The sequence below is a fragment of the Anas acuta genome, chromosome 3, assembly GCF_963932015.1.
Source record: "Anas acuta chromosome 3, bAnaAcu1.1, whole genome shotgun sequence".
Classification (NCBI taxonomy): domain Eukaryota; kingdom Metazoa; phylum Chordata; class Aves; order Anseriformes; family Anatidae; genus Anas; species Anas acuta.
The window spans coordinates 25,048,768-25,076,421 of record NC_088981.1 but is presented as its reverse complement, the minus strand read 5'-3'; the positions used below and the strand labels follow the sequence as shown (position 1 = coordinate 25,076,421).

Genomic DNA, 27,654 nt, shown 5'->3' with positions numbered 1-27,654 from the left:
TACCGTCATTAGAGGCTAGTTGTGCAGGCTAGCAGGCACCAGGCACAAAACAGTGCTTTAAAGCAGCTGTTTCCCCCCTTAACTTCTAGATATATCCGAATCCCCCAGTAAATGCGCCGTGTGGGCTCCGTTTCTGCACCATCTCGCTATCTGAGCCGCCCTAGCGCTGCCTCCCCTCACGGCCGCCTTCCCGCCCGCTGCCGCCCCTCAGCGCCTCAGGGCGCCGCCCCGCCATGTGCCGCCGGGCGGGAGGAGCTTGGGCAGCCCCGGGAGCCCGGCACCGGGCGGGGACCGAGCGGGATCGGGCGGGATCGAGCGGGATCGGGCCGAGCCTCCGCCGCACTGCCCGCCCGGCGGCCCGGGGCTTCGCCTGCCGGCACCCAGCTCGGCTCGTCGCCGCCGGGAGCAGCGCGGGGAGCGCCGGGCGGCACAAGCCAGGTTCTGCCGCTGGGGCCGGGGCTGGGAGCGGGGCGGTGGGGGCAGCCCAAGGGGACGCTGGCTTATACAACACGGGCACGGCGACGGGAATCGGTGGAGCTTGGCGGTGGGATGGGGCTCGGCACTGTGTTAGGTGTAAACCGAGCTGCTGAAGTTGGGCTGTTCCGCAGTTAGGTGGTCGGCAGCTCTCCGTGAAGTTGGTGTGTGTGTGGAGTGACGGGTCTGTCCGTGACCAGCGGTCCTGCCTCTAGGCTGATGGTTTCTGCTGGTGCTGCTGAGGGGATGGAGTTACCCCTGAAACTCCTTCCTGTCAGTTTGGCATCAAACAAGGCTGGAGATGGTGCTGTTCATATTCCTGGTGTGTTTGCGGGTGGCTAGGTACATCTGGGGATCTTTGTGCAATTTAGAATTTGATTCACTATCGTATTTGGTTTAGGGACTATTCCCTCAAATGCCATTGGGACTAACTGCGTGATTTGGCTCAATGTTTCTGCTGTGCTGCGTGGCCCAGGGGCTACAGAGCTGGTGCGGGAGGTGCTCTTCAGAGGGGGGAATCCCAGAAGCTGCAGACCACACCAGAGCAGTTGGCAACCTCGTTGGAAGGTTGCTGAAAGAAAGGGGAACGCAACAGTTGGGCGTGGGGCTTTTTAGATTTTGTTCTACAGTATGGTGGTTTACGACCCTACTCGGAAGTGTAAGGGGGAAAATTCGCCTCACAGCTTTTCATCCCATCCCTTCTCATCCCATTCCTCACAGAAATCCACACTGAAGAGCTTGAAACTACATTTTGCTTACACGTTCCACAGTATTTCAGACCCTGCATTTCACTAATGGGCATTAGTAATGTTTGGTAAATGTATGTTGCACCTCTTACCTATGCAAGGTCAAATTGTTCCTGCAAATATGTAACTTCCTGGGTTATCAGGAGATAACTTGGCCTTTGAAGCGCTGTCGGGTACAATCTGTTCTGAAAACAAACAAAGAAAAGTTGCTCTTCACAAGCGTTTTTATGAGCCCCGGAGATTAAAATCTTTGGCACAAAGCAGTTAACTGTGTCCAGCAAAAAAAGGATGGGGTTCATCTCAGGTAAAAAGGTCAAGCAAACAGACAAAGCCCCCTCAGCTGGATGGGACGGGGGGCTGTCACCACGCAGCTTTCAGGAGCAATAAGTTGGGAAACGGCTGGCCAAACGCGGTGTGCCATCCTACAGAAACTGCTTGGCCAAAAAGGGCCGTGCAGGGGCTGCCGCTGTCGTTCGTTAATGGGATGAGTGCTCCCCGTAAAGAAAGGAGTCACTGAGACCAGACCGGTGAGCTCGGTGCTCTGCATATTTTTAATATGCTGCATAAATGAGCTCCCGTGTGATCTAGGACCGCTGGCATGCACCAGTAGCATGTAGACTGTATGTAGTCTGATCACAGCAGGGTTACTGTAACTAGGGTGATTATCAGAGCCCGTGTGCCTATGCATCGATCTAACCTAATAGGGGGCTGCTGGAAAAACAAGCAGGGGTGAACATCGTGAACCCAGCTGAGTAATTTCTGGTTTGAGGCTTTGTAGGTCATAGAAACGATGGGGAGAAGCTATTCCTTTTGGGCACCATGTAGGCTGCTGCTGTGCAGGTCACAAACCTGGCTGTGCCGTCCCGGAGAACACCTCAGTGCTTGGAGCAGGGCCGGGGCTGTTCAGCAGCTGTGGGCTCAGCTGGAGCACTGGGACGGACATCCCACAGCTCTTCATCTGGCAAAGAGGGTTCCTCAGATTCCAGGGAGTGAGCCTCCAGACAAAGGGTATACGATTGTCTTGTTATTAAAATTTATTTTCTCTCCAGAGCTTTATTTCTAAGTAACGTTATTTCATTAAAGAATATTGAGCCCATGGTTACTAAAGCATATCATAGGTCCTAAGGAGTGCAGAAGCACGTCTCAGCCAAAGCGTTAGCCACTAAGACAGCCAGCTCATCACAGTCAGGTTTGGGAGTGGGAACAATTCAGATTGTCAACACCATTTAATATCTGATAGGGTCATAACCAATACACCAGTGAGGACTCTATTTGTGCATCATGAGGGAAGTCAGAGGTGTATTTAGCTTAGTAAGTGAAATGTGAAACGGGATAAATCTGCCTTACGAAGTTCTAGAACCAGAAATGACATGAAAAAAAAGAGCTTGGATACTTAAATGGGTGCTAAGCACTCCCAGAACTACGGTAGTTACATACTGAGGTGTGTGTAAAGGTCAGGGTAGGAGCAGGCTTTGGAACAGAACAAATGTTTGTGCCTTAGGGTATAAATAAACGAGGGATAAATGAAAATTTTCTCCAGTGGATGAAACACCTGTGGCCAGATTGTTTTCTTTTTTAGAAGTTTTTTTTTTTTTTTATAAAACCACTTAATCTGGTCATTTTCTAATACCATGAAATAATTTATCAAAGTAGCTACATATTTCACCCCCCAGCTTTGTTGTATCAGAATATAGGCACGGATGTATTTTGATGTTTGTGGCGTTGTTTGGGAGAACAGGGTTTGGATTATTTTAAACATTTTTGTGCCTAACAGACTGTTCAGAATTCCTTCATGGTCATCACTGAATCCCTCACCCAGCAGATGCTTAAAAACCAGCTGGAATTACTAGAAACGCTCAAATTTTCTGGTTCTAATGTGTGCAACTTCTATGGTTTGAGTGAACTACCAGAAAAGCCGGGGAGATCTGGAATCCTCGAGACTGTTCGTGGAGTTTCAGTTACTCAGTGCACTTTAATTGAACTGTATTATTCAAAATCAAATTTCTAATTTGCCTCTGGACTTTGCTGTGCATATGAAGACATGGCTCTGTACTTCACTTAGCTTTGATTTTTCATCTCTGTGGTCATTACTAGTCTAGCCATGGGGATGATAACAAAATTTAAATGATTTATACTTGGAGGGGCATAATTTTGTAAACAAAGATGAATGTGTTTACTCTTGTCTTTATAGCTTAAAAGCTGGGGGGGGATCAAAGAAAAAGACGAGATGAGCTGTAATTCTGCACCTCCCGCTCTTGTGACTGCCTGGGAGCCTCCCTGCTCCTCCACTGCAAGGCAAAACACATCCGAAAATTGTTTGGAGGCTGGCTGGTTGGTTGTGGGTTTTGTACTGGGCATTGCATTTTATGCAAAGGCAGCTCTTCCACGTGTAGTTAATCCTGTACCCCGTGAGGAAATGAGTTAGCAGATTGGAAACAAAGGCAAAGAGGGGGAAAAAAAGCTCCTGCAGTCTAACACAATTTTAGTTAGAGTGCATTTCAGGGAGAACTGCGTGTTCCGCTGAACACACACATAGAGAAAACGTGTTCTTTGTATTTGCGTGTATTAAAGCTCCTGTTTTATTTTGACTCACAATATAATTTAGGGTAGCATTTCTACTGCCCAAGCTTGTACAAGTACTGAAAAAGGTTCTCATGTTCCTACAAATTAGTGCTGAGCATGGTGAACCAGAGATGGTGAACCATCATATTTGTATTCTTCCATCCATATTTACCATAAATTCCATATTTACAGCACAGACTAACAATTTCAGGAAGGAGAAGTAACAGCTATCATTGCCTTGTCTCTGAATGTGAGCGTTTTCTGAGATCAAACCAGTTGAAAAGTTCTTCCTCTGTTCCTTATGTGCTCTGGATTGTGTTCTACTGACGCAAAAACGCTGAGGACATCGTGTCTGTCATTTTTGTTTACAAGAGTATTTGCTGTGTCATACTTAATTTCTTGTTTATATCTCATCCCCTGGTTATTGGATTAGGTAAGCTATTGAGTTTCAGGAAGGGAAATTTGTGTAGTTATAGATGTTCACTGCTTGTCCAAAAATAAGCTGGAAGCAGTCGTTTCGAAAGACTGGCTCCTTAGGGAGTATCAGTGCAAGAAAACCACTGAAACACTGACGTACCCTAATTAGATGTCCCTTTGACCAGCTCATGCCGTGATGTGTACGTCAGGCAGTAATTGTGTTCTTATGTCTCAGTATCTGTGGACCAAGGAGACTTCTCCTGAATCGCCGCTACTTCAGGACACCTGAGGGCAGAGAAAATGGCTTGAACTGCTTAGCCATGAGCTGCAGGGACTTCAGCACTGAGACTCGCTCCTCTTCTGCTCCTTCTACATCACCCATTCCCTGATCACAGCCTCACTCTGCCCAAGGTTTTCTCAATAGGTCTTAACTCAGCGGTTCCCAAATCTTTTGGATTAAACCACTGCCAGACCTTAAAATTGGTGCACATGGCTACCAAATCCTTAACTGAAGTCCCAGGGGATCTCACTGCTTACTGCTTGCTGTGGCTTCTTGAACCAGGCGTGGGACATCTGCCTTGGCCTCGTGGGCTGCAGCTACAGCCGCACCCAGCAGTGCTTTCTGTAGTGCACCTCTGCACTTTGCTCCCAGCAGTGCCTTCTTCAGTGCGCTTTTCCTCATGCTCATTTCAGTTTAGAAACATGGTAGTATTTCCTCAGATTTGTAAACTACCAGACTGACAATTATAAAAGCAATCTCTTTGCTTTTGTTTGTTTATTTATTTATTTATTTATTAACACTCGATAACCTTGATACCTAAGTATTCCTCAGTGAGTAACTATTAAATTCCCATGCCAGCAGGACTTGGGATGTTGTCTCTGAATCTGCACGTTGCCAAAGCTAAAAAGCAAGGGAAAAAGTACCAAAGTCATTCTGTACAACTCCTTTGCTTAACCTGGAGTTCGGCAGGTTAGTTTCCCAAGAGTTGCAGATCTCTTCAAAAACAGTGCATTCATTTTGGTGTAACATACCATGCTGTACATGGTTTTAGTTGTCTTTTTACTTCGTTGGAGATCTGCAAGAAAAATTTGGAAACCACAGCATCATTTCTTCTCAGTTTCTTCATTTCTAAACTACTTACTTTTATAGTCAAAATACTGATTTATTTTCTTACCTTAAATATCTCTGTTTCTGATGCTTGGTGAGATACATGTGGCATTCAGTCTCATCGTGCACATTTCTGGACTTGTTCTCATGTGAGTAGGTGTAATTGGGGTATGGAGCCAAACTGCATGGTGACTGCAGGGTCTGTTTGGGAACAGTGTCCTGAGCTTCTGAACCAGGGTGACAAGTTCTGCACTGAAACACTGGCAGTGTAATCTGCATTTACATGTTGTTTGCAGAATCCAGGATGAATAGTTGCAGTCAACAATGCAATCAGGTGCTACTGAACAAGAAAACAGATAGAAATGGTATCTGATCTGTATTTATAACCTAACAGCCTGGCAGTGTCAATGTGGTGGTGTGGGGGCACTGGTTAGATTTCAGTAACTGTCTTATCACTAATTGGTGTATTTGCTGGCTGTACTTTTAAATTGTCTCAACTTTGTCTCCTCCAGGGAAAACAAAATGAAGGAATTAATGTCGAACAGTACAACCAACATATCTCAAGCCAGGAAAGCTGTGGAGCAATTGAAAATGGAAGCATACATGGACAGAATGAAGGTAAACTTTGACTTTTTGTCAATATTTTGAATGCACTCGCTGCTTTGTGGTACAGCCTACCTTTAATAATCCAAAAAGTCTGGATAATCTGAAATCAAAATTCTGTGTTGAGTTATAAGGCAGTATCAGCTCATAAACTCGTAAATTAAAACGACAGTATTTATAACTCAAAAATATTAGTGCAATTGACATGAGTAGTCAGTCTTGCTTATATGAAAATATAAATCTCAGTTGCTGGATTTTGTTTCAGTTTTTAGCAGTGGCTTGCTAGACCACTGAATTTGCATAGCTGTGGTTTCTGTCTCGTAGAGTATTCTGGCAAGTCCATTACATAATAGAAGTATGCTCCTAGGGATGGGTATTTGTTTCCTTCCGAATGGCTCTGCCTTTTCAGTGCAGCCCTCCAGGTTAGTTTTCAGACGAGTTGGTCACCTGATTTAAGCCACATTGCAGCTGCATGAACAACAGAACTGACAAGAAGGAAAGGGTGTGAATGAGTGGCCAAGAAGAGGGTTAAAAAAATGTGGGCCACGTTATTGTAATTTGAAATTGTTGATACTCAGTAGATTGTCTTAAACTTGCTTTTATGTAATCAAGTTATAACTTTCACACACCGAATCATTAGCTCGGTTCTGCGGATAGCTTCATTTGTTGGATATATAATGATGTTCTTAATTACATGTGTAAGAATGACATAGGCTATTTTTGCAGTTAGTTTAATTAACAAGAACACAGTTATTAGCATATGTAGTAGACCTAAAAAACAGATAACTTAAAAGTGCAATTGTTTTACATTTCAGTTTGGGACTGCAAAAAGCACCGAAGAAAAATCTAATGTGTTTCAATAGTCCAGAATATATGTTAACATAATGTACAACTAACATAATGTGCAATTAATGTATATGGGACACTAACACAAACTAAGTATGATTTGCAGATGTTTGGTCTTGATTTCTAGAATGTCTTTGAACGAGTACATGAGGGACTGTGAAAAGAGCTTGGTTGGTTTTCTTATTTCCTCAAGATCTGCTTTGCCCTCTAATCTTTGAAATAGTCAAGTGTGTGCTTCACTATAGGTGAATTTTGCCAAGAGACTTCAAATGGTTTTATCAGGAGATCAGAGTTCTCAGATCATAACTGTAAAGGTAGAGAAAGGAACTAATTTCCTTTTTTTTTTTTTTCCCAGCTGTTTTGCAACTGCTTAAACGAGTTAGACATTTAACGAAAGATCAGTTCTTTCCAAATAACTTCATTAGACACTGTTTTGCAAGTTGCTGTAACGAAGTGCTTATTCCCGTAGTAGACAAGACCACATTGTTAACATGAAAAAGGAAATTTTCCAGGAAATTTTTCCTGCATTATTGACCAGGGAAATTAGAAGTTCCACCTCATTTTTCTACTACAGAGGCACTTTGTAGTTTCTGTAACCAGCTACAGTTGTGTCTGCTCAACTAAAATGTTGTAATTAGAAGTACATTTCTAGTTGCACATTCCCCACTGTGTTCTCGATTTTTTCAACTGATTTAAAAATCCTACAGCCATTCAGAGCAGCAAGCAATGCCATGTTTTGAGGTTCCACAACCTTTTTTTCACACTGCTGAGGTGAGAGAGAAACAGGACAACTTAAAAGGAGAAGACAAAGTTATGCATGTCCAGATTGGTGGCTGGAAGGAGTATTACCATGGTGGGTTTTTGCAAACCTTGGGAATGAGAAGCCCCCAAAGGATCGTAAATTGAAGCTGTCTTCTTTCCCTGCAGAAGGAATGGCTGGAATTATAATGAAGTAAGTAGAAAGCAGGAGGTGCGGATTCCAAGCTAGAAAACATGAAATGAAATCAGATGAAAAATGGCCTCATGACTGGTAGAATAATGCGTCTACCAAAGATACTAGCAGTGAAGTTGAGAAAGCAAAGATAATACTGGTGCTTTATCACAGTTGTCCCAAGAATAAAGCACTACTTAATCTTCCCTTCACAAGCAGGAAAGCGAGGAGGAGTGCTCTGACACTAAGCATGGTGGTGTATCAGCTATTATTCCATTTTCTTTTTTCTTTAAGAAGGTAGAAAATATCCCCAACTGTTTCTGAATGGTGTTGGGAGATAAGTGGTGGGGTTGGCAATAAACGGGTGTGAATCTTTGTTTTAGATGTAAAGGATAAGCAGAGTGGGTGTCATAGCAAAGATGGTAATTAGTCACAATCCGTGACAAGACAGACATCGTAATTGCAGCATTTTGCCCTGTCATTGAAGCTTGTAATTATTAGCGCAGCTAACGGGATTATGTTCTAACTTCGGCTGTTTTTATCACCTCTGTTGTTCTGAAATGTAATGGTAAAATTCCACTGTCCTCCTGAGACTAATTCTTCAAAGCATCAGGGTTGAGCGTTTGTTGTTCTTTTTCTTCCTTCCTTTCAGTAGGTTGACAACCCGATGTATTTGTCATTGCACAGAATAAAAATAATTGTATAAAATTGGAGATCGGTGTAATACAGGATACAGATAGACTCTACCCCCTCTATCTACACGTTTAAAATATTTTTAAAAATGAAATGCTAACTTCCTGTTAGAACTCATCAATCAAACTGGAGTCTGATTTTTTTCAGCCACTTCTGCAGTAGGTATAAATTGCTTTGAGTCTGCAGACCAAGCTGTATGGTGTAGGTGAGCTGAAATGATAAATGTGCGTTAGTTTCCTCTGGATATTCAAATCAGATGCTTTTACTTTAAGCCTTGGTAAAAGCTGTTCTGGAACTGCCCAGCATCATTCAGCTCCAAGTAAGCCTAAAGGTGAATAGAAGCTGTGAGGGACTGGCCTTCTCTTAACTCCCTCCGTGATAGAAATAGGGCGAGGAGCTTATCATTTCCTATGGTCACCAACCACAGCATTGGCCATTAGGCAACCTGTGCGTGCTGACCTATGCTAAAAAAGCTGTCTGTCTCTGCTGCAGCTTTAATGCAGTGCGTAATGCAGAGGTCTTCTGCCACTGTTGTTCTGAATAATAACACTGAGCAGGAAACACACTGGAGGCAATGTTATATTTGGCATCTTTTTGCCCACAGTTCCGAATTTGGTTCCTGTGGCTGGGAGCAACATTGGCAGTGTTTTCATTGCTGCTGCAATGTGATCATCTAACTTAACTCTCCACAGTAAGTGGACATTTTTCCACTGCATGAGCATGAGCTATGCCAGTTGAAGTGAAGAAATGCAGTAATTCAGTTTCACAATCACTGGAATCCCAATGGGAGGATTTCTCCTCTCCAGCTCCTTTTTTAAAGGATGAAAATGCGTGGCGTAGTCCAGGCTGAGTGGTTGAATTTGTGACAATGCACTGAAATGTGATCGTGTTCCTCAGTTTCTTGTTTGTTGTGCAGGTTTGCTTTCCACTAAATTGTATTATAGTTTGTCTGAAAGCAAACTAATTTGTGAATTAAACACCCTGATGTTGAAGAAGGTGCTCGCTCTGCTTCAAAATGTTTTGCATTCCGACCTGCTCAGTAGAGTGTAAGTTACATATAAAAATGTGTTGCATTTTTGCTAGTGAAAATCTTTTTCATTGCTGTATGATGTCAGAGCACAGTGATACGTAGAGAAAAAATGAAATTGCTGGGCTTACCCCTCCCGAGACTGATGGCTGAAATTGTGTTTCTCTTTCACTGAACAAAAAGAATGTTCCTGGGCTGATGCTGCATATCCGTACGTGAAACAAGCACGATAGTTATGGGAAGGTCAGGCTGCTGAAGTCCAGCATTGGTTCTCCACTCGTGTAGGATCAACATGCTTAGAATGATTGTTGGTTTCATGAATAAAATAATAATAAAAAAAAACTTACTCAGTACCTTAATAGTTGAAGATGAATGTGCTGAGCATCTTTAATAAACCCATTCTCAGGGACCCAGAGAATTAGAGTAGGTCTCCATTAGGTTTTGTGGCAGTAAAGTTGATGATGATGTAACACTATAAATGTCATTGAGTTTTTTTGTGGGCAACTGTGGCTCTGAATTTAACTTGCTCTGAGTGAAAGAGAGTTCAGGACCAAAGAAATCAATTAAAGCATAGAACTACTTTAATTTGAGAGACGCAGCTGAGCTTAAAATACAATAGAAAAGTGAAAATGCTTATGTTAAGTAATTATGAATATTCTGGTGATTGTCATTACCTGAAAATACACATTCCTCCTGCAGTTACGGGAAACATGCTAACCTCTCCTTCAGGGGATGCATTCTATGCTAGGTTGCAGTTTCCTGAGGCCAGCGTAGGTCATTAGCAAAGAAAAGCATCTTTGCTGTCTTCTGATCTTTTGGGGCTTGATACGAACTTCATAGTAAGTGACATTGTGCCTCTCTCCAGAGAATCTGTTTTTTAAGAATTCACAAGTAAATTTAAATGAAAATTGGGAATATGATAGCATTCCCAAGCTTTTGGTTTGGCCATTATAATTCTATCTCTGAGTCTAGACATGCCCTTAATCTCATGCCTTTGTCATTGCTTAGCAAGTAGCTAATTGAAGAATGTCTGAAAATAATTAAAACTTTGTATTTGAAGTCTGTCTCTACTGCTTTTGCTTGTCCTGCTTCTCTTCAGAAGCAGTGGCCCTTCTCGATACCTTTGCCAGCCGATTTGTTCATTTTGTTCTCAGTCTTCAGCTTTGTATTGGCCCAGCAATCTATTGTTCATCTGTAGTGTTTCTGCCCACCCTTTTGTCTCACAGGCTAATTCACGAGCCAGCTAATTCTAAGTAACGTAAACAGCCCTGCTTCCTCAACTAGGAGATAGGTAGTCTACTGGGATGCCAACTGTAAGAGGCTACTGGGTTTAAGCATCCTACAAAGGCATGTTTTATTGGATTTTAAAGATAGAAAGTCACTTATTTCCTTTGGGAAGCTAATTTAAATTTGCATGAATCATGATCTAACACCCACTGACTTCATAGGTCTAATCTGAAGCCTACTACGGGTTGGACTTCTATCAAAGCAGGCAGGGTGTGGGGAAGGTAAAGCTAACAGTGGCGACACACCTGTCAGAAGAATACCAGAAATCAGATTTGTTTTTCCTTTTTACTGTAGTTGTGCAAACTTGTTCACATCAGTATTTGGCTGAGGAGAATCTCTCCTGGTGCTCAGAGAAAAGATGTTTTTGTAAAGACTATCTCCTTTTTTCAGCTCCATTACAATATTTGAAACACAATAATTAAACAAAGCAAAGAGATACGGATAGTTGTAAATATCTTGCTAACAAAACAAGTGAACAAAAATAATTCAAGTCTATATCTTAAGTTCTTGAAAAAAAAAAACAAACCACAAATAAATCACAGTGGCCTAATATCATCAGTATTTTTAAGGCACAAATTTGCAAAGGTTTCGAGATTTCATCTAGAGCTGAAATATTTTCATTTTCCATTTCTTGCAAAATATCTTGAATATCAACATGCTGTTACATTTCTATAGGACTTTTCAGTAAGCATAAGCCAGAATTCAGAATTTGGAGACCTTAGAATTGTTTATTTTAGAAGCCTAAAAGTGTTAATGTAAAGATCAAGCTTCAATATGATGACTAAAGCATTACTTATAATAACTTACTAAATAAAAGATATTTGACTTCACTGAAAAAGGTGACTTCGGCTTAAATGGGAGCTATGAGAAATGATTTGCAAGTCTTGCTCCTGATTTTTTTTTTTTTAATTCCATGGTCATGTGCCTAAAAAACTTTTTTTTTTCCCACATCTAGAGGAGGAAAGGGTGGAAAGAGTCTGTGGGGAACCATCCAACTTTGCTGCTTTAATGCCTGGGAATAAGAGCTGAGGCAGAAGGCCTCTACAAAGACGTGCTTCAAGGAGAATTGATATTGCTTATGAACTATTAGTAGCTAGATGTTTCATTGAGTATATGCTCCTGACCTTGCTTCTGATGGAGAGGAACAGCAGAATATGAGTCATATAAATCAATACCATCCCTTGTCGCTGTGTTAGGTAAAATGTGTATGGGGATTACAAGGCATACATCTTAGCAGCACAAATGCAGAGCTGTGTTTACTTGTAATGTAAAGAAGAATAAACCGGTTTACTATTTTATGAGTTTCCATTATTGTATGTTATATGAAGAATATTTATGTGATGCCAATTGGTTCAGATTTAAATGCTGTAATTGTTCTTTCTTCTCTTCTACTAGGTATCCAAGGCTGCAGCAGATTTATTGGCATACTGTGATGCTCATATTGGAGAAGATCCCCTTATTATTCCAGTACCTGCATCTGAAAATCCCTTCAGGGAGAAGAAACTCTTTTGTACTATCCTTTGAGTCAGTTTCCAATTAAAAATATCTTATGTTAAAATTTGGTATTGGTGGTGCATGCTATTGGTTTTAGCATATTTTCCTCAGATATCAATACTTAGCCCAGAGTTACAATATTTTTAGAGGGTAGTGCATTTTCTGGTATAAATAAGTAAAAGAATCCTAAAAAAAAATATCAAAGTAATCCTTATTTTTCAGACCAATGCACAAGATTAATTTCAGTTTTCATGAAGATTATTTGGGTCTTAATGAAAGTATTGAGTACAGTATCATATTGTAGGTATCTTTGCCAGTCATAGATTTTTCTGAGACCTAAATGAGTCATACCGACTCCGAAGCTATTTTTAACATTCTAATTTTCTTTGGAAGGTGAGTTAATTCATTTGCCTTTACAAATTTGTATCCAAAAAGAGTAGTGTGACCTTTCTGCAAGTAGTATTGTTTAGGAAAAAATGCTGGTGATTTACAGTGTTTGGAATGATCAGTCTTATACAGTAAGTGATGTTTATAAATATGTTTTGTGAAGACTGTAATAAACTGGACTACAAAAACAACCTTAGCAGCACTGTCAGCATAAGCAAAGTGAAAATATACAGTTACATACGAGTTCTGCATCAATAAAACTGAAAAAATGTGGATGCTTGCACCTTATTTTGAATGATAGCAATTTAAATTATTTTTGCAAGGAAATTGAACTGTAATATATCAGCTCTTCCTGAGAGGCTTAGTGAAGGGTGTAAGTTCTGCCCTGATCAGTCCAGGAAGGGGGAATTACAGTTTCTAAGCAGCACTCTACATGCCTTCACTCATGAGAGCGAGACTTTATGGGGATGCAGAGCAATGGTAACAGAAGGTTGCTCTAGAATACGCGTCAAGGACAGTGCCATCAACAGCCACCAAGTCTGTTTGTTCTGCAGCCACAGACTTGTCATGAGAGAAATTATCAGCAAATAATTTGGATGGTTCGGGGAGGTTTTTTCTTCTGGCTTTGTCTAAAGTGATGCATCGGGTTTATGTGTCAAGGGTTTGGTAGCAGGGGTCAGCAGGGGTGGCTTCTGTGAGTAGAGCCCAGCAGCTGCCCCATGTCAGAGCAGAGCCAGCTCCAAAAGGGACCTGCCGCTGGCCAGAGCCAAGCCAGGAGCGATGTTGGTTGGGCTTCTGGGAGAGCAGGTTTAAGAAAGGGAAAAAAAGATGCTGTGCAACAGCAGCTGGGAGAGAGGAGTGAAAAACAGCTCTGCAGACACCAAGGTCAGTGAAGAAGGAAGGCAGGAGGTGCTCCAGGTGCTGGAGCATAAGTGATTGGTAATAATCTCCCTACCTTGAGTCTGTTTTGCTCATGGTGATAATTCGTGAGTGATCTCCCTGTCATTATCTCAATTCTTGAGCCACTTGATCATATTTTCTCCCTTTTTATCTTTAAGGGGCGGGGGGGGACTGAGAGAGTGGTTGTGGTGGAGTTCAGCTGCCCAGCAGGGTAAAACTATAGGTGTGTAGCTACAGGAAAAGAATGAGATACGGAGTATGAATGATCAGTATTTATTAAGTACAATTAATATCAATCAAGGCATCTGATGGAAACAACTGTTACATTATTTACTTATTTATTTGATATTCTTCAAGAATGAATTGAAAGCTTCTCTCTGGTCTGATATATTAGGAGAGGTCCCTCAGTTCTCTACTTTATATGTATGGTATGTCAATACGATGGAAATTTCACTCTGTGAAAACAGATGTGTGAAGTCAGCCTCAAAAGTTAAGAGGGAGGAGAATTTTGTCAGAAAATTCCATTACTCTGAATAATCTGAGGCTCTGAACAGCCATCCGTAACGTAGCACACCTCGTGCAGGAACTTGGATGCCTTGAGTGCCTTAAGAACCTGCAAGGCAAAGACTGGCTGAGGAATTGAGGGTCTTGGGATACTCTAATGTCGAATTTAGATGCCAAAAATGGCAGCTTGTTAAACGAAGCTTTTTGCAATTAGCTCAAAGTGCATATTCTTACCTTTGAATGTGTTTTTAACAGTTTCTGTCAGTGTTCATTGTACTGTTCTGTGCAGCAGAAATACAAGACGGCCGCATTGGGCACATTTAGTTTTCTTTGCCAACCAACTCGGATAGCATGAACTGACCGCTTGCATTCTGCTCCCCCTCTGGTCACGCAGGACAGATGGATTTGGACTGGGGCTAGCTCATTTACCAGCTGTCTAACACAAAACTGACATGTTAATGTATATAATGTCATATTATTGTAAAAATAACATTTATCACATTAGAGTAATATTATTGTAAAATAATATATTCCTTGTAACTAATAGAGTTTCGTGATTTCTTTCATGTAAAGGTTTGTGTTTTAATTTGCCAGCTGAAGCTATCAGTAGTGTAATAGGCACAGAGCTGCTTCAATGCCTATTCTGAAAACAAACATTCAAATGTCATGACTAGGTCTTGTTTTATTTAGGTTGTATCCCGATTCCCATTTCAAACTTCCCAGTTTAAGATTCCTATTCCTAACTTGTAACAAGAATATTTCCTGACGCACAGCGTGCTTGGCTTTGTCTTGGAGGGTAGGGAAACAGGCGTTAGCTGACTGAGTAGCTATTTCCTTGACAGTGAAATAAAAATGGCTTTCTGAAAACATTTGTTAAAATGGAGTAACAAAACGCTTAATAAGGTTCTTTAGGGAATCCTTCCTACACGGTAAATGATTTGGTAGCTGCGCTGATCACCATGGCAACATTTTCATTTGTCCTTCCGCATGTATGGTTTTAACTGGAGCAGCAAGGGAGGGGAATATAGGGCACACAGCGTTATTCTCAGAGGCTTTGTAAGAACTTGCATTTGTGGCTCATCATTAACATTCCCATCGAAAATAATAAAATTGCCACAGCTTATTACAGTGCTGCAAATAGCGTGTTTTCTGTTTCCAATTAGCATCTGAGGTCTTGAGATTGAAACATTTCACACTAGCTTTGAGCATCACCCATTTTAAGAGCTGTATTTCCAAAAACCCAGTGTTCGAAGAGGTGATTGTGATGGGTTTGGACTTTAGGTTTTTCTCCAAAACTTTTCTTGAAGTAGTTGTGAACACATTGAACCTTTTATATTTTTAATAGCTGGCTTCCTATGTTTGTGGTGTCTTTCATCAGCTCATAACTTAGTTTAAATTAAAAATATATATATATATATTTATTAAGATGTTTTCATGCTTCTGATGTTAAAAAAGGAAAAACATGGAGAACTGTAAATTGCATATTTATTACAGCAGCTGTCTATAACATACCTGAAGAAGTTAAACTGTATAAGCATAACACTGTGTTGGAAAACAGGACAGCTTTCTCCAGTGGCATTATGCCTTATTTACTAGTTCCTCGTATTAATATATTCTGTTGGCAAACTGCTAATTTGAATGAAAAAAAGAAAAGAAAAAAAAGGACTTGGAAGATTAGCAGTTCAAAGTAACGTTACCATTTTTGGATCACACAGGAATATATGTCTTTATTTTAGAACACCATCAAAATATTGACTCTCTGAAGAAAAGGGCATTGTTTTTTTTATGTCAGCTTGATCCACAAATCAACATTTTTAAAGAATGTCTTTTCTTCCAACCCTTCCAAACCATAAAATATCTTTGTCATTATTATATTTTTGCTGCTTTGACATTTAAGATGGTTTACAAAATCTGCTATTGAGTTTCATGCTCAGACATTTTACCTCAAAATCTACACAGAAATATCTGAAAGTTCTTGAACGCTTTTCTAAAAATAAATTCATATTATTTCATGAAGTACAACACTATATATTTTTTTAAAGGCCTCTAAAATATGGCTTTGTCCAACAGTAAGGTTTTTTATAGGCTGAAGCAATGAGTTTTTATTTTCATCAGACTCTCTGATTTGATTTCCAGCAACTTGAATGAGAACAAGACCAGGCCTGCTACCCGCCTAGTTTTGTGCTTATATCTCTCTGAGTTTTATTTCATATGCCATTAGATTCGTCATTTTGTAGTTCAGGCCCAGAAAATAATGCATGCTCACTGTTAACGGTGAGAGTTGTGGCCGTCATCTCGTGGAATGAGAAAGCTGGAACAGAAGTCAGATTCAAGAACTTTTTGGCATTTTGTTAGCAAGCCTTTCTTCATTTTATCTGCATGTTTGCTGCTCTGATGAAATGGGACTTCCCAAGGGAGGATTAATGGTAAATTATAATGTATCAATACCATCTGTAGGGCTGGCTGTTTTGCATTCCTTAGCTTAACCTTCTTGGTTTGTATTGAATTTAGAATGTCATAATTTCAATACTGAAATTACTTCCTCCTGTATTCTATATCAAATTCCTCTTCTTTGCTCCCTATACCATGTACTAAATTAGTAGCAGGCTGCTTTGATACTGCTAACAGGTAGGATTTCTAAGCCAGGCTCTACAAAAATATTAAGGAAGAAGAACAAATGAAGGTAAATTTAAGTTAAGCTGTTCTAGATCACAACACAGATTAAAATAAATACAAACTTTGCTGTCAGTGACACCAAGGTAAATGCAGGAGGTATTACCAACTGGTTAACTGGTTCAGATGGGCATCATGACAAAGAATGTGTCAGGGACTAATGGTAAAATGGCATTTTGTTGCAGTGACTACAATATGATTAACCCTAGCAGAAGGAAAGAACACTTTAAGAACAATGCTTTGTAAAGGTGCATATAAAAGGCTGGAACATTAACGCAGCAATTCTTTATCCAGTTGAATTTCTTATGTCAAAGGAGTAAGAAAAGATGCACTTTGGGAGGACAGCATATAGTTTTTCCTATCTCTTTGTTGTCTAGAGGTAAAAATCTGTATACATATTATCCTAGAAAATGCTGTGGTTGTCTCTCACCTTTGGGGTCACATCAGAATGTGGATTTGCTTCTTCACGAAGACTAGAAAAAACTTGGGTGAAGGGCTGGTTCCTGAGAAATAAAGGTTTCTTGTACTGAAAAGTAATAATGATTAGTTTAAGTCATTACATTGAGTATATAAATGTTATATGAAATGTTAAAGGCATCTGCGCATTTAATCTTTAGAGAGAATTATATTTAAAATAAATACTGTATATTTGCATCTAATTTAATTCAACTTTGTAGTATGATTATATTAATCCAAATCCACATCCAAATCCACATCCAAAAATACCAGAACTGGTATGAGAAGAAATTTTATGTCTGTTAGAGGAAGATGTGCTTATAAGTTTGTTAAGTGCATTTTCACCACTCACACTTGTGAACAAACAAAAGGAGCAGCTTTGCCCTAAAATAGGCTCTTTGCTTTCCCAGACTCCTTTTGCGAAGCAGAAATTGCACAGGATCGTCTATTACTGCCACCTATTGATAAAGTGATAAAAGTCGACTGAAACAGAAACAAATACCAAGCCTCAGCTTGAATGACCTTAAAAGTGGCTTTTAATACACGTACTGTCAGAAACAGAAAGCAAGCTCTTTAGCTTTTGTGGTCTGCATTCGGTAAGGTGTCACCTGGTCCCATGTTACTTCTGAGACATGGTTCAACCTCACGGTTCAGTTCCAAACTTCTCAGTTTAGGAAAAGATGGAAGTCATATAAACCATTTGGTTAAATAGGTCATAAAATAAACAATTAAAAACTTGTGGCAATCTTTGGGTGTACCAGTTGGAGTTGCTGTGTACTCCCTTCCTGTATTTCTTTTTCCAGTTTGAACTGTTACCCGGGTGTCTCTTCCGGAGTGTGGCCAGTTGTGCCACCACTTGTATCTTTGTCACTTTTCTCCCTTTAGTAAGTGACGTGGCCGCAAACTGCACTCAGTCCTGGCTCTAGCACTGAAGTGGGCCCCCAGTACTGTGAGCTACTAATAATCTGTCCTGCTTTCCTTCTTCTTTGCAGAGCTGTGGCTGCTTGCTCTGTTAGTCATTCACGTGTAATCTTTGCTCCTGAATACTGCTTTGGTTACTGCTGTTGCTTTGTTTATGTTTAGTTATTTATTTAAAGGTGTTGTGTGTGTTTTTTTTTTCCAAGTTACTGAAGTCTAGGCCAAATACTTTCTCTTATACCACAGAGTAAGTATACAGACGGAATAGAACTTAGGCCATTTCACTGAAAATGCACTAGGTATGGTGTAAAAATCTATTCATTACGTATCCTCTTGCTGTACCATACCCTGTTGTGTCTTTGAACTTTAGCCTGTGTATGGCAGCCCTTTATTCTCTGTACAGCGTGCTTTAAAGAGATGCACTATTGTTGTTTCTTTTTTTTTCAGTGAAAGGAAAGAATGACCCAAACTTTTTGTTAAATTTATATTTATAGAAAAGAACCATTGTGACTTTGTAAAATCCTTTCAGATTGCATTGACTTTACTGATCTTTACAGCATAACAGCATCTCTCTGGCAAGTGTGGCTCACTTGACTTTTGGCTGTAAAATTGTTCTTAACATTCTTGTTGCACAAACTGCTCACTTCCATGGTTCTTGAACTGGTTCTTATCTGAGAGGTTTCCCTGGAGAGCACACCACGATCTTTTATCATATTCATCAGAACACGACGCATAGATTTCCAAAATATGTATCTGAAGTACTGATGTATGAATATGTTAGTCATACCCATAGAAGATCAAGAGAAAAAAAAAAAAAAAACTTCAAATGGTAAGATTCTTATGAAAAAAAAATCATAAATGAAAATTCTGAGAATATAAGGATTGTCATAGATAATAGTCTCTTTGAGGCATTTTCTTCCTTGTCAGACTGCACATAGAATCATAGAATATCCTGAGTTGGAAGGGACCCATAAGGATCATTGAATCCAACAAAACACGTATGTTTTGTTTTGGTATGTTTGCTTCAGGTTCTGGAAAATAGCTAGACAGATCAACTATGAAATATCAATTCAACAATAATTCAAAGGCTGTTCAAATGATTATATTTCTTCACAGTTGTGCCCATACCAGCTAAAAAAAATACTTGCAACAAGATGCAAACACATTTATGGATATTTAAACAGATCTGAATAAACAGAAAAATACATTAAAAGATCATTAAAGTAGCTAAGTTATGCACTCATTTAAGAAATGTCAGAGTTAAATTTGCTTATGCATCTTCCATTTGCCTCTCTCATTTGTATGCACTACTATTACACATTTTCATTGCAGGAATTCCCACAAGGCACAGTATAGGCAATGCTCAGTTAATGAGCAGTTATTCAATGCTATTTTGGTGTCTTTATTCATTGTGTAGCCCCAGGCTTGATTTACTCACAAATTCTGCTTTCAGTGTAGAACTAGTCCTTGATGAGCTTCTCTGTGGTGCTCATGACTGATTGCTTCTCAAAGTGTCTCTACAGTGTCCTGGAGGAATGAGAAGGTGGAACTATTCCTATCTTACAGTGGGAAGCTGAGGCAAGGGCCTCAACAGGAGGGGTGAAATTGTCAGTACCTGCCTCTTCAGAGTACTTAGCTCTCTCAGCATATAAAACAATATTCCCATTTGTTCAAGCCTCAGCTTGAATCCTCAACTCTACAAACTGGAGTGACTTTTGCGAGCTGAGTGCCCAGAAATTGAGTGAATAGATGTTCAATGTTTAGTTTTGTGATTTTTATCCCATGACACAGAGGCAATGATGAATCTAATTCTCTTGAGCATCAATGAAGATACATAGCCTTGTAACACTATTTCTTTCATGGTCCCACCTCATTCACCTTGCATCTTCTGCAACAAATCAATCAGCCATCTTGTGCATCTTCCAGCAGATTATATCTATTCTATAGCACTGTAAGAATCACAAGATGAAAAAAGCACCCAATCATGTAATTATTTATTTTATTTTATTTTATTTTATTTTATTTTATTTTATTTTATTTTATTTTATTTTATTTTATTTTATTTTATTTTATTTTATTTTATTTTATTATTTGATTTGATTCTTATTGAAATACAGCCTGCATATTATCAATCCAATGATAGATAATAAAATGATTAATAGTATGTGGCCTATCTGCCTTTTAATGCTCCAAACAGCTTATCTCTCTACCAGCCATGTGATTTAAAAGTGTATTTGCTGTCATAAGTTTCAACAGGACTTCCTGAAACCTTACTCTCTTTTGTATCTGTATACTCAAGCCTTTGTACCACTTGTTAAAAATAGCTGCTTGTTAGCTACACATGAAGTAACTGACCCCACCAGCTGGCTGTTGCCTGATTATTGGGTATTTCAGGCTGTTCCAAATTCCTGCAAGACATTCCCCTTTGCTCTCTGAGGTGTGCCTGTCAATATTTAACTGCTATCATATATCAGTTTTGAGTCCATTTCTATTTTTGATTGTCATGATCACGACAAGGAGTCAACTAAGAATGTGAAAATTATCATTGCTGTATTGATAAGTTTGGATAAACTGTGATGTCCTGTGAGACAATTTTGTATGGTAATTATGAATTGTTGTGCAGGTTAGGCTGGGCCCAATAAACAAAATCAAACTGACCAGCCTCTTCTTTCCAAAAGATGACAAGGATATTTTAATTTATCCCTCTCTATAATAAGGCATGGTTACTTGGTCATCCACTAGGATGCTCATGAGACCACTTAGTGAGAGGAAATTAAATATAAAGCTGCACCTTTCCATAAAGTAAAGTGAGATGAGGATGGCTGGAATATCTCTGAATATAATGTGAGAGCTGTTTTGGTTGCCAGGTTCTCGCAATGCCAGTGAAAGGAAGACCCTACAGAATATTCTTGGACCTCACAGAAGTCAGTCTAAACTGTGGCTCCAGCCACAAATCAGATCCATGTACCAAAATGGTTAAAACGTCTGCATAGAAAACATCAAGAAAGAAGAGCAAGTTACAACACTATTTTGCTGATACAAATCAGCAAAGCTTAAAGGGATTGCTATAAATGGACAGGAGGATGCTAACCACTAAAAAGGGGGGCTAGCAAAATAATAGACAAATAATTTCATAGGAAACAAGTAATTTTTTTTTTTTTTAATGTTCTTAGGTAATATCCTTAATTTTTTAGAAATTATTAAATTATTTTAGCTGAAACTTACCAAACACTTCAGTGTGAAACAGGGCATTGTCACCTCAACCTTCAACCCAAAGACCTACAGTGTGGAATAGCTTCAAGAAAGTTGATTCTTCAGTTGGGAATCCCTGGGCAGCCTTTATTAAAAAACAACAAAACAAAAACAATGCAACTCATGACACTCCACACTGCTCTACTTCTGGTGATTCTTACAGATCCTAACTACAGGCTATTTTATTATCAATCGGCATGAAGGGATTGCAAGATTTAGTTCTATTACCACCAGGCCCTGAAGCATTTCACCACCAATATGGAAAGAGGCTGGTCAATATGGTTTCTGTAAAGGAAATCCTGACATTTTTTAACCTTTTGAGTTCTTTGAAGCTCTTAATAAAGGAGCACAGAGAGTAAAATCAGTAGTCATAAACATATCTGGATTTTTTTTTTTAAAGTGTCTAGTAAGTCTCCCTTAGGAGACTATTAAGGAAAATAGCCCTGGGCAAAACTCTGTTAGATTCTTGCTTCCATCCTGTGTACAAATAAGTACAGGCCTGATTCCACATCAGTTGCACACTGTGTGCTGTCCAAAGCTTTCTAATCATGTCGCTCTTCATACCTGTCCATCACAGTACTTAGAGTTGCCTGGTCACATACTGTTGACTTTTCTTTGCTGCTGCTAATTATATGAGCTGGCAGGCCCTTCAGAAAGACAGCCTGCTTTCCAGAGCTCGGTTGTCACAGGAGTTCCTTTGTCTGTCCTCAGGAGACCCCAAAGATACTGACTGCAGTAATAGCACAAGCAGAGGAGTCTAAGGACTTGCCTGCATCTGTACTTCATCCTGATCAGAAAGTGGAAGGGGAGGCAGGGAGATATCTCTTCCATCTAGGAAAATAAACAAAATATGTTTATTTTAGAGATCCTACGGAAGGAAAGAAAAAGACTGATAATTCCTCAATACACACAGTGAATCTGCTTAGGTTATGAGAATTATTGCCCGCCCAGGGGAACAATTAGGACCACAAACATTGACAAACACACAAAAACTGAATGCTACAGACTGGCTAACTCTGGTACATAACTTTGGCTCTGGGATTCACGAAGCAAATTTCTGCCCACTCTCCAGCTCTTGTGCCCAACACGTTATGCCTCGTGTGCCAGAGGGACAACCTGAGTCTGTAACATTAGAAGGGTAAATCTGACCACAAGGCACAGAATGAAAATGGTGTATTTTCATGACACATTGTAAATGACACATTGTTGGTATGTTTTTGTATATAAAGCAAGGTACTGAGGAATTGAGTCTTCTATTTTGTCTGCAGGTAAGTATCACTCCTGGACAGGTGTATAAATTAGCTCCACATCAGTTCACCTGGTCCAGAGTGAACTGATGTGAGGGAACCTGATGTATTAAGTAAAAGGAAAACAGGCAAAGGCATAGGAATATTAGCAGTTACACCAGTTTTTATTTCTGCAGCTGACCCTGCTGAAAGGCAAGTGAAGTGTAAATAGTGATTAATATCAAATGGCATATTTGTGTAATATACTTCTCCTTGTAGTATTATTTCCTGACAAATATACACTCAATTGCATATTAAATATGCTTATGTATGCAAACAAAATAAAGCTGATGTATTTCCAACACTTTTTTTTTTTTCAGTTTAAACCCAATGTACGTAGGTTAAAGTCATTGATTTTCCTTCCAATATCTCACTCCAGTTGAAGAATGAATTTTAATTAAGCTGTGCAAAAGGACTTTAAGCATTTTCCAATCACTTCCACAGCTTGAGGATTTTCAAAAACAGAATTAGTCTTCTTTTCCTAAAAACTCAATCCTTTCTTTTAATTATACTTCATACAGTTCTATTAGCAGATTATGTGTTTCTGATAGAATACCATCAGCAAGCATTAATTTAAGCCTTTCAGCTCCTATACAATAACGTCTAGTTTATGCTTTGACTTCCGAGGAGCTTATTTATCCACATCACTTTTGCAGGTAGATTCACCCTGCACAAGGCCAAGGAAACATTTGTCTTTGCTATTTGTGTTCAAAAGGGCCAGAGAGACAAATAATTTCTTAAAGCGCCAATAAACTCGTGTTCTCCTTCATCTCATATTATTGAAAGCTCTTTAACCAGAGCGATGTTCTGCAGACGGGCACCCTCCTGGCCGTTCAGTCCAGCTACCCAACTGCAGGAAGCGGTGGTTGAAGGTAAGAGGCAAGACTGAGCGTGGGCTGTTACCATCTCCCAGCACACTTTCTCAGGAATATGAATGTTACTATCACTTCTTGGCCATCGGCCTGTCGCAGTAATGACGCTTTGATTGTCCAAAACCTCCCAGGAGACTTTAGCCAACTAACATACTCCTTGCTGGAATAAAATATTCCACTCCGAAGCACAACTGTGCTTGAGTGCCGTAACGTCGATGCAGTTCTTTGCCAAAGTGGAGCACTCCCTTGCCTTTATTGGATTATTAAAGGATTGTTCTGGAAAGCTGGTTTGTTTCTGCACCAGCACTTCTTGGGAGGGACGCGCTGCAGGTAACGGTGTGGCACAAAGAAGGAACACGCGGGCAGGCTGTTTCCCTAGTTTCTCTGAGCTGTGCTGAGCTCAAGGACGAAAACCGTGAAGGGCTTCAAGCCCCTGCCGAGCCCCTCCTGTCCCAAGCACAACCAGGGGACCTTTCCAGAGCCCTGACCGTCCCGCAGCACCTCGAGGCTGCTCATGGCAGGACCCAGCTGCCAGCAGCGGCCATCCCCAAACTCCCTCCTGCCCAGAGGCAGGGCTGTCCCCCTGGGCTGGCCGCGGGGGCCGGTGACAGGACGGGCTCAGCCCCGAGCCGCGGCGGGGCGCTGAGGGGCGCTGAGGGGCGCTGAGGGGCCCTCCCCCGGCGCCTCCCCGCCGGAGCGGCCCCGGCCCCGCTCCCCTCGGGCTCCCGGGGCGGCCCCGCGGCATTGTGGGGGCTGTAGGCGGCCTCCGCCGCCCGCCCGCGCCGCCGCCGCCCGCTGGGGCCGGGGCGGGACTGCAGCTCCCGGCGGCCGCGGGGCAGCACCGCCCGGCACGGCCCGGCCCGGCCGAGCGGGGAGGAGCCGCGCCCGGCACAGCCCGCACGGAGCCCCGGCGGCGCCGGGAGAGGCCGGCGCGGAGGGGAAGGAGGAGGAGGAGGAGGAGGAGGAGGCGGCGGCCAATGCGCAACTGGCTGGTGCTGCTGTGCCCCTGTGCGCTCGGGGTCGCGCTGCACCTCTGGCTGCTGCTCGGCTGCCCCGGCGGCCCCGGGAGGCAGGCGGCAGGTAGGGAACGGGCGGGGGGGGGACGGGGGCACGGGGCTGCGGCCGGCACCGGGCTGCGGGGGGGGGATCGGGGCTGCCTGCTGCTTTCCAGGGGCGATCAGCAGAGGAGCGAGGCCGGGGGGCTTGGGGAGCCCGAGGGCTGCGGGGCTGCACAGGTGCCGCTCGGTGCTGTGGCCCTCCGGCACTGAGCGGGGTGGCGGTGGCACCGCCAGAGAGCCGGGGCTGTGCCGAGCCCCCCGTGCCTTTGCCCCGCCGTGCTGCCTCTGTAACTCCGCTGCCTTGGGCTGGGGTTGGAAGTGGCAGCGCCAGGTCGCACGGTGACATTTTCTGCTGAGATTTGTAAGGAAATCCAGAAGTTTCTCAGTTGGGGAAGGAGGGAGGAAGCTTCGCTCCTCAGGGGCTCGCTGTTACCCGCACTTGTTAGCGGAGTTTATGCTGGTTACTGTGAAACTATGTTGCACTCGATAATGACAACGAGATTATCATTATTATTTTTAACGTACATTCTTAATAGAGAAAGAGTAAGCGTACATTTTGGTTGTGCAAAGGTTATTGAGTTGTAGCCTATTGAGTAATGTATTGACACCGAGGGGAGAAAAACTGATGCTTCATATAAAAATAGCACTGCCATCATCCATAGGGAAATGCTGAGGATGATACATGAGCTGTCTCTCTATGGGCTCGATCTTCGCATTATAATTTCAGAGAGAGTCTGCCCCGAGTCCTCACAAAATACTGGGAAGTGTACAAGCTGCAGGTATGGCTGCTTGGCAGAGGACAGGAGGATGAGCTAAGGGACCTCTTCTCTCTCTGATGTCTTCTGTGCTATATTTTTTTTTATTCAGAGTGGTTTAGGAACATTAACAAATTAGTATACAAGAGTAAGAGATGTCCCAATTTATTAAAATACTTCTTGAATTTGAGACAATTTAAGAAGATGGGGTGTTACCTGATAAAGCCAGGCATGTTTCATTTATTGACTTTCTTGATCTTTCTTTTTCTTTTTTCCTACTGCAGTTGTTCTTTATTACATACTGCCTGCAGCCCCTGGTATGAATAAGAATTCAATTTGATCACAGGACAGTGTTTCACAGTAGCTGTGGCATAAAAATGCATTATTTCTGTACACCTCATATGTCATTTGCCTGTGTCTCAACAGCTGCAAAATCGGCTATCAGCATAGGTCAAAAGCAATACATCTTTTCTTTTTTTTCTTTTTTTTTGAGAAGTATAATTCCACTCTCAATAGTTATTGCACACACGCACAGAATGGAAATTGCTATTAAGAAGCTGACAACCTGTTTAATGATTATTTACCTCGACACGTTCAACTTATTAACACAAAATTGGAATAGACATCAAAACTGTCAATTCAGCTTGCCCTTTCTAATAAGCAGCTCTCGATCTTTGCCTTAAAATGGCAGCTGGGCAGCCTATATTTATTTAATGAAGGGTTGAGGTTGCTTTTTATTTGTTCACTTGGATTCTTGTGTTCTTTGGAAAGGGCTGTTCCAAAAGCTTATGGTCTTTCTTAGAAATGTTTCCTCATTTCTGGCCTAAACTTGCTTGCAATTGGTTTAAGCCCTTCTGTGCTTAAGCCTTTCAGCTGCAAGGGTCTTTCTCCTCCTTTGACTACGTGGCTATCATGCAACCACAGAGAGCAAAGGTATCTGTTTGAAGCCTTTTTTTTCGTAAGCTGGACAAGCCAGGTACTTATCATTTCTACTGATAAAATAGGCTTTCCATTTCTAGTCATTGTAGCAGTGCATTCCTGTTGTTTCCATCTAAAGTCATCTGACCTATAGGTAATGATTCCTATTCCATTTTCTGCTCATTCCTTCTCCTCCTCCTGGAAGTGCCTCCTTTAATAAAACCCTTTTCCTGACTGCTCCGTCTGAGAGGCCTGTGGTCTGCCTGCATGCTTTGGCCCCTGGAGTCATCCATCTCTCACTGCGTGGTGTTCAGACTTCTCTGTGTTCATGATGACTTTCACCTTGGTTGTCACAGTATGCTTCGTGTACGCCGTGCTCATTAACTGGGAAAATAAATAGGATCTGTTCTGAGACCAAAGGCACTGACCGTTGCCTTGGTGCCCTGACTTGGGTGGCTCTTTGCTCTCCTTTTATTTATCAGTTAATGGGGCTGTAATTCACACTTCCTAGCAAGACTTGTGCAAGAACATGCTTTTAGGTTTAATTGAAGTCTAACTGGTTACAAACAGGTGCTCTCCAAAGGAAGTTTGTGGGTAGGAAGCTTTAGTTAATTTTTGTAAAAATCTTAGATAAAAGCTAATTATAAAATGACCTCAGAAACTTGAGAAAGAACAGACAGACCTGCTTTTCGCACTCCATGTGGATTTATTGCTTCATTGCTAATTGTAGGTTTTAATTGATGGTGTGAGTCGTACTGAGTAGGAAATTATGAATTGTAGGGCTTCAGTTACTGTACCTAATCAGAAGCCCCCCACACTCAATATAAAGTGCTGCTGCTCTGCTGAGGGCGATGCCCTTTCAGACATAACTCCTGTTACATTTCTGAGGGTGTGCGGCAGATAAAACTTGACCCTTTTGGTTATGTTAAGAGTCAGTCTGAATAATTGTGGAACAGATTAAGAAACGCCATTTTCTAGAAACTGCTTGTGTGCCATCTGTTGTCCTGTGGCTCAGCACATACTTCCTCCAGCACTGGCCTAATGGAACTGCATGCAGGGTTGGTCAGGCTGGCGTTTAGTGATTTACCTTGCAGAATTAGGGCTGTGTCCTGCACGGACTAACCTGTGTACATGAGAGAGAAGGAGGGAGAGCTTAACCTGCTTTTGGCTTTTCAGCACTAAGACTACAAAATATAGAAACAACCCCTGAGGCTATGAATAATGCTTTGCTCCACAAGAATTTTTTGCCAAAAAGTGATACCTTCTTAAGAAGAGGTGTTCTTGAGACCTTGTCTGCCAATATACAGCTCGTACATTGCTTGGTCATTAAGGTATTTCATCTTTTGTAGGCATGCTAAGACTAATTAGTGTGATGGCCTTGGAAACAGAAACCTGCTGGCAACAGGTCACGTTTGGCAGTGGCAGTAGCTGTGCAGTTCTGCCTAAAATGCAAGTTGTTCCCTGGCCTGGATCTGTAAGATCTTACT

General features: G+C 41.4%; 2 protein-coding genes across 4 annotated transcripts in view; both read left to right on the top strand.

Moving 5' to 3' along the window:
- Positions 1-305: 305 nt before the first annotated feature.
- Positions 306-12,848, top strand: GNG4 (G protein subunit gamma 4). The gene is made up of 3 exons (XM_068676212.1): positions 306-438; positions 5,820-5,925; positions 12,090-12,848. The coding sequence occupies exons 2-3, from the start codon at positions 5,830-5,832 to the stop codon at positions 12,216-12,218; spliced, it is 225 nt and encodes a 74-aa protein (XP_068532313.1). The 5' UTR covers positions 306-438; positions 5,820-5,829; the 3' UTR covers positions 12,219-12,848.
- Positions 12,849-24,272: 11,424 nt separating this feature from the next.
- Positions 24,273-27,654, top strand: part of B3GALNT2 (beta-1,3-N-acetylgalactosaminyltransferase 2) — a 30,714-nt gene continuing 27,332 nt past the window's right edge. Inside the window, exon 1 of one of the 3 annotated variants that reach the window (XM_068676202.1) lies at positions 24,273-24,516. In XM_068676202.1, the coding sequence (XP_068532303.1) occupies positions 24,414-24,516 (103 nt within the window). In that variant the 5' untranslated portion in view covers positions 24,273-24,413. The remainder of the gene's footprint in view (positions 24,517-27,654) is intronic. The other 2 variants (XM_068676203.1, XM_068676201.1) reach the window with 2 other exon arrangements.